At 43.5% G+C, this 13,559-nt stretch overlaps 2 protein-coding genes across 26 annotated transcripts in view; one reads left to right on the top strand and one right to left on the bottom strand.

Moving 5' to 3' along the window:
- Positions 1 to 13,559, bottom strand: part of LOC112640819 (phosphatidylinositol N-acetylglucosaminyltransferase subunit P-like) — a 117,434-nt gene that overhangs the window by 17,219 nt on the left and 86,656 nt on the right. For 7 of the 16 annotated variants that reach the window (XR_007411464.1, XM_049111645.1, XM_049111644.1 and 4 more), the window contains one exon: positions 703 to 751. The exons of 3 other annotated variants lie outside the window; for them this stretch is intronic. Coding sequence is in view for 1 of the 13 variants with exons in the window: in XM_049111647.1 (XP_048967604.1) it covers positions 703 to 751 (49 nt within the window). In the remaining 12 variants the exon portion in view is untranslated. Of the gene's footprint in view, positions 1 to 702; positions 752 to 4,137; positions 4,278 to 6,749; positions 7,272 to 9,546; positions 12,799 to 13,559 lie in introns of those variants that run through there. 6 more of the 16 variants (XR_007411455.1, XM_049111641.1, XR_007411467.1 and 3 more) reach the window with 4 other exon arrangements.
- TLCD4 (TLC domain containing 4) overlaps positions 1 to 13,559 on the top strand; it is a 103,500-nt gene that overhangs the window by 29,398 nt on the left and 60,543 nt on the right. The window contains exons 1-2 of one of the 10 annotated variants that reach the window (XM_025417557.3): positions 3,983 to 4,088; positions 4,939 to 5,061. The exons of 6 other annotated variants lie outside the window; for them this stretch is intronic. The gene's annotated coding sequence lies outside the window, so the exon portion shown is untranslated. Of the gene's footprint in view, positions 1 to 3,982; positions 4,089 to 4,440; positions 4,599 to 4,938; positions 5,062 to 7,350; positions 7,407 to 13,559 lie in introns of those variants that run through there. 3 more of the 10 variants (XM_025417556.3, XM_025417561.3, XM_025417560.3) reach the window with 3 other exon arrangements.

Genomic DNA, 13,559 nt, shown 5'->3' with positions numbered 1-13,559 from the left:
CGCTAAAATAGTTTATCTTCTATACACATTCTCCAAGTCAACTACTGAAATCTGTGCTTCAGCAAAATAAGAGTGTGAACTTCCAATGTTTGAGCATTGAAGATATTATTGATGGGTGTTTGATATGTTGAAACATCTGGATAAAATTTGGGTCAGATACATTAAAAATAAGTGAAAAAGAAAAGCAATTATTAACTCCAGGGAGACCAGGAGATTTTCAAGAGAAGCACCATTATGGCAGCTTCCTAGATTCAGTAGTGTACTGTATTTATGTTGACAGAATGATCAAAACACAAATTATTGATTTGAATAAAAGTTGTGACATAGCTGTGTGAGAAGGGTAAGGGCAAAGTGGTGGTGGTGGTATGCATAAAAGAGCTATATCCTCAAAATTCCATGACAAGAAGTCAATAAATAATGTCTAAAAATGGAAGCAGGAAACATTGATATAAGCATATTGTTTAGGAAATGAACACCTGGTAGGGTTATGTGGAGCATGGGGTGGAACTGGTGGGAGGAAATTGGTTAAGGGGCTGATGGGACTCAAGTGTTTTTGTTATAAGCCTTTATGAACTATTTGAGTATTCACTTATATGTATTACTTTCATTAAAAATGCACACAAAAGCAATACATACACATTATAGGAAAAAGTTACATAAGATAAGCAAAAACCCCACAAAAGACATAAGGATCTTACCCACCCAGAGATAACCATTGGTAATATCCTGAAATATTTTTTCTTGAAAAATTCTGAAAAACAAATGAAAGGACTTTTAAATACTTTAAAAACTCACAAATTTTTGATACATGAAAACTATCAATACTAATTTAAAAAGTAGTGCGTGGGGTTATTCATTTTTAACTAACTCAATCTTTCTGATCAAAATGCTTGCTATTATTTTGGTTATATCTTCTCTAACAAGAGGGTGGAGAATTGAGGCAGTTTTCCAAAATACTTCTGCCTTAATTATCTTGTTATTTTAGGAAGAAACAGCGTTTGGTCTCAGTTTTTCTAAACAATTGCCTCCATTTAGTAGTTTAGGAATTTTTTAAAACAAATTCATCAGGAAAATTTATCTTCAACAAATGGCATTGGGAAAACTGCACAGCTACATGCAAAAGAATGAAACTGGACCATTTTCTTATACTATACAAATATAAGCTCAAAATGGATGAAAGACCTAAAGGTGAGACCTGAAACCATAAAAATCCTAGAAGAATACACAGGCTGTGATTTCTCTGATATCGGTCATAGCAACATTTTTCTAGATATGTCTCCTAAGGCAAGGAAAACAAAAGCAAAAGTAAACTACTGGGACTACATCAAAATAAAAAGCTCTGCACAGCAAAGGAAACAGTCAACAAAACTAAAAGACAACCCACTGAATGGGAGAAAATATTTGCAAATGACATACCCAATAAAGGGTTAGTGTCCAAAATATATAAAGAACTTAATCATATCAATACCAAAAAAAAAAAATCCATTAAAAAATGGGATGAAGATATGAATAGACATTTCTCCACAGAAGACATAAAAATGGCCAACAGGCACATGAAAAGATGCTCAACAGCACTTATCAGAGAAATGCAAATCAAAACCACAGTGAGGTATGGCCTCACACCTGTCAGATGGCTAATATCAAAAACACAAGAAACAACAAGTACTGGCAAGGATGTGGAGAAAAAGGAACCTTTTTACACTGTTGGTCAGAATGCAAGACTGGTGCAGCCACTGTGGAAAATAGTATGGAGTTGCCTCGAAAAATTAAAAATAGAATTACCATATGATCTACTAATTGCACTATTGGATATTTACCCACAGAGTACAAAAACACTAATTTGAAAGGATATATGCACCCTTATGTTTATTGCAACATTATTTACAATAGCCAAAGTATGGAAGCAACCTAGGTGTCGGATAGATGAATGGATAAAGGAGATATAGTGTGTGTATGTATATGTGTGTAAAGATGGGTAAAATAGGTGAGGGGGATTAAGAGTACACCTATGATGAGCAATGAGAATATATAATTATTGAAGCACTATGTTGCTCACCTGAAACCAATATAACACTGCATGTTAATCATGGAATTAAAAAAGAAAAACCAAGACACACAGGCAGTAACAAGAATACATTACTTAGAGAGTAACAAATAAAATAAACCCTATTTCTTTACATAGTAACAAATACAATAAACCATATTTCTTGTCTAGAGTGTATGCAGAAAAAAAAATTGGGGGAGGGGATTTGCCTTAAAGGAATTTTTGTATTTTTTTTCTCTTTTTAAGGAAAGATAATTTCATTTCTCTGAACTATTTCAAGACCAAAAGTTTAAGAAGTGCAGGTCAGCTTTGATACCTCACAGTTAAGAAGGAGAAAAACTTAAGATAGTAAATAACAGACTTTGGGGCAACTGTCCTTGGAAGGAGAGCATTGGTAAAACACAGTTAAGACTTAAATGTGAATAATGAAATGAATATTTTTAAAGAAATTAAGCTGCATTACAGTTTTGATGAAAAATATGCAGTTGATATAGTTTTCTACCTCCTAAGGTCATTGTGTTTTGATTAGTTTAAAAGTTTCAAAATTCAACTAATGTTTACTGAATTCCTTTCCTTATCTGAGGCCTTGTCCTTGATGTATTCACTGACATGCTCTGTGTAATCTCACAACAATCCTGCAGATTTGATGGTGCATTTGTAGAGGCCTAACAAGAAGGAATATAGTGGGACATAGAGTATAGAGTGGATTTTTGTGGGTTTACTTGGCTTTGGCTACTGCTTTGGGTGTTAGAAAATATGCATATTAAACATAATGATGGTGCATTTATCAGAAAAAAACAGAGCAACTATCAGCCACTGCAGACAAACACAGGGGAGGGTCTGGAGGAGGTATCTAGAGGCAGAGTCTGGAGATGACAGGTGCAATCTGTGTATGTAGCGCTGCCCCCACAGATGTACACACACAACCAACCACAGAGTGAGCTTATAGCCCCATGAATATATAAAGCATATGTGGGGCAACCCAAGTTGTCAAGGACTGTGTGAAGCAAATATGATGGGACAGGTTGTGGTCAAAGGCCACTATTGCCCTAGTACTTCCTGAGAGTCTTGGGGAGAAAAAGAAGACATGGGCTGGGGGCTGCAGGATCTTCCACCCTGCTTGATTGCCAGCAGGCCGCTGCCTCTATAGGGTAGAACAGGCTTTGTCTTTTTCTTTTCTTTTCTTTTCTTTTCTTTTCTTTTTTCTTTCTTTTCTTTCTTTTTTTCTTTCTTTCCTTCCTTCCTTCCTTCCCTTCTTCCTTCTTTCTTTCTTTTTTTTGGCTTTGCCTTTCTAGGTCAGTCAGAGGTACATTTGCCAAGATTGGGGTCTGCAGAGGTAATTATGAATTATCCCCATTTTATAGATGAGGAAATTGAGCCTCAGTGAGATTAGTTTAGCTAATGTGTATGTGTGTGCATGTAAATATTAGGTAAAACATATTAACTGTATTGATAGACATTTCTTACAAATAACTTCCCTACATTATTAAGAGTAGTGCTTACTAATTAACATTAGAACTCCTCTCTTTCCAAAAAGAAGTATTTATGATTACTTTTCGCAAATTCTAACAGCCCAAATATACTTCTTCATTATTTTATTGTATTCAAAAAATTCCATCCTGTTGATCAAGAATATTTGAAGGTTTTTGAGGCTGTATATAGCAGGTCAGAGAGCTGCTATTGAACGGCAGACTTTCAATTGCGCTGGGCAACTTGGAATTCTGTGCCAGCACCAAAAACTGAGATCCTCCATCCCCGCCCGGACAGCAGCGGGGCTCCAGGTGTTGGGTGTAGGTGGAGTGCTAGGGCACTCTCTGGGGTGGTTTTCAGGGGTTCGGGAGGAGGCGGCTCGGAGGGAGGACGAGCCTCTTCCACACACGCCCCCTACCCAGCTGGGATGCACCTGCAACCCCAGCAAGAACTGGGCGGACTCGGCTCTGGCCAAGTCAGACGTGGCACGGAAAATCTGCAGCTGGCCTTTTCCTGTCCTCTCGCTTATAAATATAATATAAACTCATAACCTGAAAAGAGTCTCCATTACGTGGTGAGCCCAGGTCCTGCCCGCTGCGGAACAGGGCCCGGACCGTCCTCACCTGCTCGTCTGGCTCGCGCTGTGGGAAGCGGGGGAGCCGCACGCCCGGTCCCCGGCGAGGTGTGCTCGCCTCGGGCGTTCCCGGCTCTGCGCCTCCGGGACCGAGCGCTGCCCTCGGAGGTCGGCCCCCGCAGCCGGCCCGGGCCCCGCCCACCTTGGCCGCGGGTCGCAGCCGCCGCGAGCGGAGCCGGAGCCGGAGCCGGAGCCGGAGCGGAGCGGGAGCCGAGCCGGAGCCCGGGCGGCCGCGGCCCCTTTAAGGAGCCGCCGTGCGGAAACCCGAGCCCGCAGTCCGGGCGGGCGCGGCGGCCGCGGCGGTAGCTGTGGTCTCGGGCTGCTCCCCGGCCCGCCGAGCAGCTCGCGGGGGCTCGGGCCGGAGGACCAGGCTTCGGCGGCGCCCGTCGCTCTCCCGGCCGGTGCACCGCGCCCGCGCGCCAGGCGCCCCGGACCCGGCACAGGGCACAGGTGACGCCGTTTGGAGGGGCTCGGGGCCGAGGGCGGGCTCGCTGCGCCCCGCGCTCCCCCGCGCAGCCCCGCGGCCAGGGGCGCCGCGGCTTCCCGTCCCGGCCTAGCGCGGCCGCCGGCTGGGGCGCGCGGAGCCGGGTGGGCGCCCCGCGAGGGCGGCGGGGGCGCGGGTGCAGCAGGTGTGCGGCCGCGCAGCATCCTCGGGCCCGCGCCCCGCGGTGTCGGCCGGGGGGCGGGCGCGGGGGCGCGGGGGCGCGGGGGCCTTCTCGCCGGAGGCCGGGGCACCGCCGGGTGCACCGAGTGGGTGAGTCTCCCCCCTCGCACCTCCCCCCAACTACAGAAAACAACACGCTCTTATTCACCCTGGTCGTCTCAAGTGGGTCCCATTTTCAGTCGCCTCATGCTGAAGAGTCTACTGGGAAAGATCCTGGGCTCTATTCACAGCACCACTGTGGCAGCCCCGGTGAGTGATTACACTGAAAGCCTCGGTTTACCCCGCCGGGAAATGGGATCCAGCATGCCAGCATTTTCCTACAGCCCCAAGAGTGTGGGGGAACCTCCGGGAAAGTGCTTAGAATTGTCGAAGTTCCTTAAAGGGTCACTGTTGCGGACCAGGAGTTTTTTGTTTTTGTTTTTGTTTTTTTTCCCCCTCAGTGGTCCACATGTGAGTGTTAATGCAGCTCACATACTTACGTGAGACTACAGATTGTTCCTAAGGAGTGATCTTTGACAATGTTTAAATGAATCTGATACCAGTTTGGGGACAAGAGGGGAGAGTTTGTGTGGATGTTAGGAGTTGATGCGTGAAGCAGGAAAAAAAGCTGTCATTTTAGTGAAATCTTCACTCAGTCATAAATGGAGTTGAGAAAAATCGATCTGGGATTGTGTGTGTGTTGAGAGATAACTGCTGTGTGAGCAATGGGATAGGTTGGAATGCAACTTCATCTTTATGTAGCCAGTTAAGGTTAAATGACCGAAAACCTCCATTCCCTTCTAAGTGTGAAGTAGAGGTTTTTTCCCCCTTGTTAATCGTTTCATTTAATTGTAGGGATGAAACTAAATTAGACAAGTGGACTCCTGCCATGCTAGAAAATTAGAAAGAATGGCTCCAGGAACACTGACTTACTCCGACCCCCCCCCCCCCATGCCATCAGATGACCCAGAGAATATATTTACAGAGCGCATCTTTTCTTCCTACCCCTGCGACTCCTTTTGCCACAATACCCCCGTCCAGTGTTGGAATCCTTACTGTGTGATCTTGTACAAATTTCACCTGTCTAGAGCCGGACATCTGGCATCCAGCTGCTCAGTCCGTCGTAATTGTGTACACGATGAGCTTTCTGTTCCTATCACTTTAACTGTAAGCCTCTTTGCGGGAAGGTTAAATGGCTCTTCCAAGCTAAAGCTGAGTACTTGGAGGTGCCTAGGAATGGTGGGGGTCAAGGGCTGAAGCTAACCGGAAGAAGCTGGGTCTTCTCAATACACCCTGGAGTACGGACGGACGCTAGAGTCAGCCTATCTTTTCCTTCCTTCTCTGAAATCACCAATGGAGAGAGATTCATTTGTTTACCAAGGTAAACAGAGGCCTGACTCAGTGCTGATGAAGAGCATTCCCACCAAAGGACTAGGGAGGAGGACTTGGTGTAGTTGGGTGTGGGGTGGGGGAATGGAGGGCCTGCCTGGTAGTCCGGCAACCAGAGAGGTAGTGAAGGAGCCCCCAGGTTCCCAACTCAGAAGTGAGAAAGGGGATGGGTTACAGAAAGGGACCAGCGATGGAACTTCCTGGCAAATTCTGGAAAGTGCCCTAGGTGTTACTTCCCTTTCTCTTTCCCTCTGAGCAAGTTTCTTGCCCTTCTGAGTCAAGTGCAGCTCTTTCCTCCCCTAGTGCTCTGCAAGGGGACTACCCTAGGTTTATGTTCCACCAGCAAAGCTGGCATTCCAAGTATGAGAGGAAACTGAGCAGGTTTCGTAAGAAACCTTCAGACCTCAGTGTCTCCTTGTCCTCTTCTTCTCAACTTAGTGTTCCATGTCCTACAGATTTGGCTTTGATATCTCTTGGAAGGTTAAAAAGCAGGGTAGTCATTTTGGCTGAAAAAAGTAAACTGAACAGTCTACAGGAAGATACACAAAACTAGTTTTCCTATGGAGGAAGATAATGAATGGTCTGGGGGAGAATTGTGGGCAGTTGGACAAGGAAAGGCAGGGGCGGGGAGTGGTGGAGTTGTGCTGGACAGCTTGTGCCCTCGTCCTTGAGAGAGGAAAGATGCCACCACACAGGGAGAGCCACCTTGCTGTGCTTCCCCTCCTTCCATTTGCCTTGCAAGAGGAAGAAGATGGCAGTATGGAGGTGGAGTAACCATCTGTTCTCAAGGATGGGGACCACTGGAGATGAGCTATATTCACCTGGCATTGGTCTCAGGCACTCAATGTATTACACCCGAGAACACATTACATCAGGAAAGCGAGGTTAATTTTGTAAGAAAACCTAAGGTATTGTGAGAGTGACTTTGGTGGTGTTTCTTTCTTTCTTTCTTTCTTTCTTTCTTTCTTTTTTTTTTTTTTTTTTTATCTTGTTGGAGATGAAAGGTAGCACACAAAGAAATGGAGTCCTGCTGCTCAGAGGTTTGTTATTCATAGTGAGACAGTTGGATGTTCTGCAAGCAGATCCCAGACCTGAAAAGAAGGCAGGAATAGCAAGGGAGTTTTGTTTTGTTTTGTTTTTTTTCCTCAGAACATTGGTCTGTTCAAGGAGAAGGCGATCCTTTGGATACATGAGAAGGAGCTTGTGAATCATTGTAAAAGGCCAAGGTTTGTGAAAACAGCGGGTGAAGAAGACAGCTGGAAGTCTGTTCAGAGCTTGAGCTAGCATGAGGGAAGGGAGTTTGTCGAGCAGTGGGATGGATAGCAAGGGGGTAGTCTGACTACAGGGATAAAGGCTGTCTAAAGCAGTGTTTCAGAGTTTTCGGATTACAACACAGTACAAAATGGGTTTTTGGACCACAACCCAGGATGTAAGTAAGTGTATGTGAGTCTGAAACCAGTTTCATGAAATGATACATACCCTTACCCTGCATAGCATTCTGTTTTCTGTTTCTCTTTCTATGCTTTCTGTTCCTATTCAGTTCTGAAAAACTCATCATCCGTTAGTGGATCAGAGTCCACTGCTTAGAGATGTTTGCCTAATGTTTGGATAAGCAGGTTGCATTGGGGTTGGAGATGCTCGAGGGGAGCATAGAATTGATAGGGAAATCTGGACCTCTGTTGGTGGAGACAGGAGGAAGTGTGGGAACTCATCTGGTGTCTCATAGCAGGACTCATATTAGTGAAGGCAGCAGGATGGACAGGTGCAGAGGGGAACTTCCTACTGGTTCTATCCACATCAAAGCAAAATAGTTGGTTTTGAGGGAAAAGGAAGCATGGAAGGAGTAAACTTGGATCTTTAGGGTTTAGGGCAGATTTTTTTTCTGTAGGTTGAGAGGACAAATGGATCCAGAACAAATTGCCTGGTGGATTTAGGCCACGTCCACTTTCATCAGCTGGATAGGGACCAGAGGGGCTCATAGTCTGATATGTGGGCTCATAACTCCCCTTTCAGCTTTGAGAAGTTCTTACAAAAGTGGATGAGATGTGTTATTTCAAAATCCCATGTGCTGATGAAACTCATTAGGAAATTAGCTGCCTTACAGAGAATCGGAAAAATATTCTCATTACCTTGTGTAAAGGGGTTAGATTATCAAAACTTCCTTAGATGTCTATTTCAAGATCTACAGTCAAACTGGAATCCTTATTCATAGTCTTTGGGATTGCCAAATAAGCTTGGAGTAATAGGTGAGGCAGCATGCAGCATCCGTAAGCTAATTTCCAGTAACTGGGTCCTGGGGTTTGATAATCAAGGGCAGAGTTTATCTGTGTGCCTTTGATTGCCTTTTCCTAACAACAAACACCTGACTCCTACACCTGGAACCCTCACCAGTAGGGCAAGTACCACAAAGGGTGGAAGGCCGCATGCACAGGTGTCAGAGTTCACTGGAGGTGCTTGTGTACTTGCTTGCCTGTGTCATACGCATTCTGAACTCGTTAGATCCTCCCTTTGACCCATCCTTGCTTTGTTTGATTTTCTTTCCTTAGGGGATATGTTTTCAGCATTTCACATTCCTTCTCCTCAGCTGTCTGGTATAGATCTAGTGCTTTCTCTGATGTAATCTCTGAGCTCTGGACTTGCTGGTGTCCACCTGACTGTTCCCATAGAATCCCGTGTGGGGATCCTGGCCTGTGCTGTGCTGGTGTCCACCGTATCCTGCCATGGCCAACCTAGAAATAACCATTCATTGATGGGTTTATACATTGGTTTTGATTTAATTTTTACATTTTGGGGACATGGAAAATCTGTCTTGGTCAAGTTAATTTAGTTTTCTCCAAATAGGCTTACAAAAACCTTTCAAAAGTACACTTTGAAGGCATAGAAAACTTCTCCCTATTTGATATGTATTTACCTAGTGGAATGGGGGAAGAAGGAATTTTCATCTTGTGGAAAAATCAGAACAATTAAACCTTCCCTGTTTACAAAGCATTAACGTTTTAGGGACAGAATTCCCCAAACTAGTCTTGTTCAATTAACATGTTTTGCTCTAGTACATGTGAGAACATTGAGACAATTAAGAATTTAAATTTTTTATGATTTATTATGTGCTATTTTCAGGACTTGCAAAGACTATAGCTGTGTTCTGACTGAGAAAGATTCTTTTGCCTTTTCGTATTTTAAAAACCTGTATGAATGTCACTAAACCAATTTCTTACGTGCTTTGTGGAGGAATCCAGGGCAAGATAAAGGCTCTAAAGGTAGGAGGCCAAGTTGCCCATAAGGAAGGCAGAGCCTGGGAGCAAAGGCAGCTTGTTTGGAGTATCCCAGCTTAGTATCTCCCAACCAAACCCTTGAGACATTAGACAATTTGAGGATTTGAGAATGCTTTATAATCTCAAGTTGCTAAATGTTTTCTTTAGTGGTTTTTTTTTTAATTACAAAAGTGAAACTTGCTTGTTACAAATAACAAAAACCATGAAAATAATCAATACAGAAGAGAATGACAGTTCACTTCTTCCCCTTTCTCCAGCTCCAATTTCCCCTGATTTCACTCCCGAATACAGCCAGTTAGCAGTTTGGGGGTATAGCCTTTCTTCTCTATAAATGCCAAAATACTCAGGTATTTATGAAAAATGTATTATTTTACTGCCTGCTTTTTTTTTTCACCCTATAGTGTGTGATAGGTGAATGAATGCCTTTCTGTATCATCTTGTTTATTTAAATGTCTGTATAACCTTTGCTAGTGTGGCTGCACCAGTATATTTAATCATTTCCCTATCATTGGCCCTGAGAGTTGTTTCTAATGCTGTTGTAGACACCCCTGTACATGCATCCATTGACACATTCCTGTTTTAAGGATAAAAGATAAAATCATTGGTATACTGCTTATTTTGTAATTCATTTAACACAGTGGTATCAAAATTTATATATTCTGTACATTTAATTCCCCAAATATTCATTCAGGGGTAAAAGCACTAGACACTATAAGGATTTCATAGTGGGGCAGTGCACAGCCCTTCCTTACAAGAACTCACCATCTGGCATAGGGGAATTAGGCATACACACTGATTATAATATCTTTAGTTTTATTTATACCCATCCTTATTCCAAAAGTGATTTGGGATGGTTTACAAAGATGCATATGATAGGACAAGATGCAGTAAATTTCAGATGAGAGTGAAAAATAAACCAAAGGAAAATAAGATGGAGTTATGAGGGAGGTTAGTTAGTGTACTTTGAAGTTTTGTCTGTAAACTTTCCAGCAGCCTAAGAGGAGAGGTAAACAGTCCACAACAAGGTTCAAGGTTTCTAGAAGAGAAATCAAATTGGAGAAATCCATCTATTCCTGATTCTAGGAGGTGAGAGAAATTTCCCCCTTTGGATTTTCAGCCAGAAAACATTGCATTTGCGATGGCCAGGATTCCCAACAACATCCCCAGTGTTGTACAGTAAAACCTAGTGACCTTGCCTTGTGATGCCATTTCATACCATGTTCCTTACTGTTCATCAGGGGTATCATGCCTTGGCACTCCTCCGTGAAGGGCCATTAGAGTGAGAGGTAAGATCATGGGCTTAATCCAGAGAGAGCTTTAAGAGGACAGATTAAAACAGCAATCTGGTATTGTTCTCAGGCAATTTTTTCCTATAAGGTAGTACAGATTATATAATTTTTGTAGAATATTATGAGTAGAACCCACTTGCCCAGGATTTCTAGGCTTGCAACTTACACAGCAAGAAGTGAGGGTGTTTACTTATTTATTTTTAAAGTTTTTATTTGAATTCCAGTTAACATACAGTGTAATATTAGTTTCAGGTGTACAATATAGTGATTCAGCACTTCCATACACCACCCTGCACTTATCATGATGAGTGCACTCCTCAATCCTCCATCATCTATTTCAGCCACCTCTAAGAAGTGAGGATGTTTAAACAGCATTAATGTATCAGAACTATAGCAATGAATGAAATATTTTCCTCTTAAAAACATACATGCACAAATCTGTAGTTGGTCCGTGTAGGAAGGATGGTACATGTTCACACTGAGAAGGGCTCAGGGTCACCATTCCAAGAAATCTCGAGAGCGTGTTCCAGCTCTCAGTTATTACTAAGTTGTAGCATGTGAGAGTGTTTGCAGGACTCCAAGATCTACAGGTCAGTGCAGTGTGACCTTGTTTTGTGAAGCTGGGAAAGTTCAAGTCTCATGAACCTTGAGTCTATGCTTCCATGATCACATTCACTCAAGTCTTAACTCAGAATATTGTCCCAGAACAGTTCTTTATTACCCAGCCTATGGGTTAAGCTAAGGTACTTATATAGGACTTAGCCTGAATTTAAACATGAGATTGTAGTAAATGTTAACCTTGAGGTCATCCGAAGCTACATGTGATTGTTTTGTACATCACCTCATGGCCTGAGAAATGGTTCAGGGAAACATGTCACTGTGTTCAGATTTTTTTGGCTGCCTGACAAGTGTCAAACTAGATGTCATGAGGCTGGTGAATATCCTGTTTATTGGGAAACAGTGCCGTTGGGCAAAGGCAATCTTACGGGAAGACGGGAGATGTCAGAAGAGAAGAGAAACCACTCTCAATGTACCTTGGTAGGGTTTTAAGTGGCCTTTAGGGAACAATATGAAAGGCCACGTAGAGAGTTTAAAAACTCTGGCTTCTTCTTATTTAAGCCACCATATCCCCCAATCAGATCAGAGGTGTAGACAAGCTGCAGGGCCCCTAGGCCATAGGTTAAAAGGAGGGGGAAATGATCACATTGCTTTAAATCCTGAATATCCTATCCCTCTGTGACTTGGTACCTACCATTTGAGACATGGGTGTAACATTTTTTGCTTAGGAAAAGGTGGTGATAACAGGTGCTATCCTTTATTGAGTGGTGTTTTGATGTACTCCTGAATAACCACCCCCAAACCTAGTGGCTTAAAACAGTGATTTATTCTTTCTCATGATTCTGTGGGTGGCTGGGCAGTTACTCTGCTGGTTATAGGCTCATATATATGGCTGCATTCAGCTGGAGGGTCCACTGGGCAGGCAGATCGGAGGAGGCTTACCAGTGTGGCACAGGTGGCTTGTATTGAGTGCTGTCAGCGGGGTGTCTCAGTTCTGCAGATGGTCTCTCATGCTCCAGTAGACTAGACCAGTTTCTTTATGTGGCAAGTTTAGAGCAATGCTCAAGAGAGCAAAAGGCGGATGCTCAAAGAGGTGCTTTGAGGCTTACTGAGGCCCTGGGATCCTCACAGCCTCTCTTCTACTCATTGTTTGTCATCAGGAGGCAAGGCCAGCTCAGATTCATGGGTGACAGGAGTGGTGATGTCACACTGCCAAGGAATTATCACAAGTGGCTACATGTGCCAAACACTGTGCTTGATGTACTTAATCCATCTCACTCAAACCAGACAACAGTCTTGCAATGTTTGCATTCTTATCCCTTTCCATAGGACTTGCAAGTCAGAAAGGTTACATTTTTCTTGCCCATGGCCTCTGGGAGTAGGATTTGATTTTAGGTCTCTCTTGAATTGAATGGAATGTATTTTAAGACTCAACAGGTGAGAGAATTTTGCTAAATTGTTCTTCAGCTCCTTTGCCCCATTAGTACTTTTTATGGCTCCTGTGGGGAGTAGGCAAAAAGAGAGAAAATGGAAGATAGGCGGGCTTTGTCCTGCCTCAGCCACTTCTCTGCATCCCAAGGACACTCTCAGGGGTAATCCGATTGACAATTTGAAGGTGAGAAGGACCTCCCTGTTTCCTTAGGTTCTGATTTCCCAGCTGGCTTGGCAGTGATTCCTTTAGAAGAGGAACAAAACATATTTGGAAAAATCTTGCTCTGTCCAGCTTTTCCTTGATTTCACAGTGTTGGCAGAAAGCCAAGAGATGTCCCAAGCCAAGAGGCTCCCTTCCAGGAAGAGAATTGCAGGGAAATAAGGACATTGGATGTTGTGTAGAAGTTGGCTGCAGAACATCAGTCCTCTTCCCAAGTCCCCCAGGTGACACAGTGCCACCTGGTCCCTGCTTTAGCTGTTGGGCTCCTCATACACTAACCTCTTCTAAGGCTTGGGGACTGTGTTGTACTTGAAATCTTGAGTTTCTTAAGGATGGGCCCTCTAATTGTACATGCTTCTAACCCCCTTATTATTTGTGTCAAGTGCTATTTTTGTGCAATCTCCCAATTACTATTGTCTGCTAGCTTAAGACATTCTGGTTTATCCAAAATCCAGTGGCTGTCATTGGATCTCTTAGGTTTGCAAAACAAAAACTTCTTTATAAAAATTTTAAGTGGGGTTAGATGCTAGGAAATGTTTACCAGTTAAACAAAATGTAATCTGTACTCTGAGCCTTAAGGCCCTAGAAAATGGACTGAATTTCTAAGGT

The sequence above is a fragment of the Canis lupus genome, chromosome 6, assembly GCF_003254725.2.
Source record: "Canis lupus dingo isolate Sandy chromosome 6, ASM325472v2, whole genome shotgun sequence".
Lineage (NCBI taxonomy): Eukaryota > Metazoa > Chordata > Mammalia > Carnivora > Canidae > Canis > Canis lupus.
This window is presented reverse-complemented; position numbering and strand designations above follow the sequence as displayed.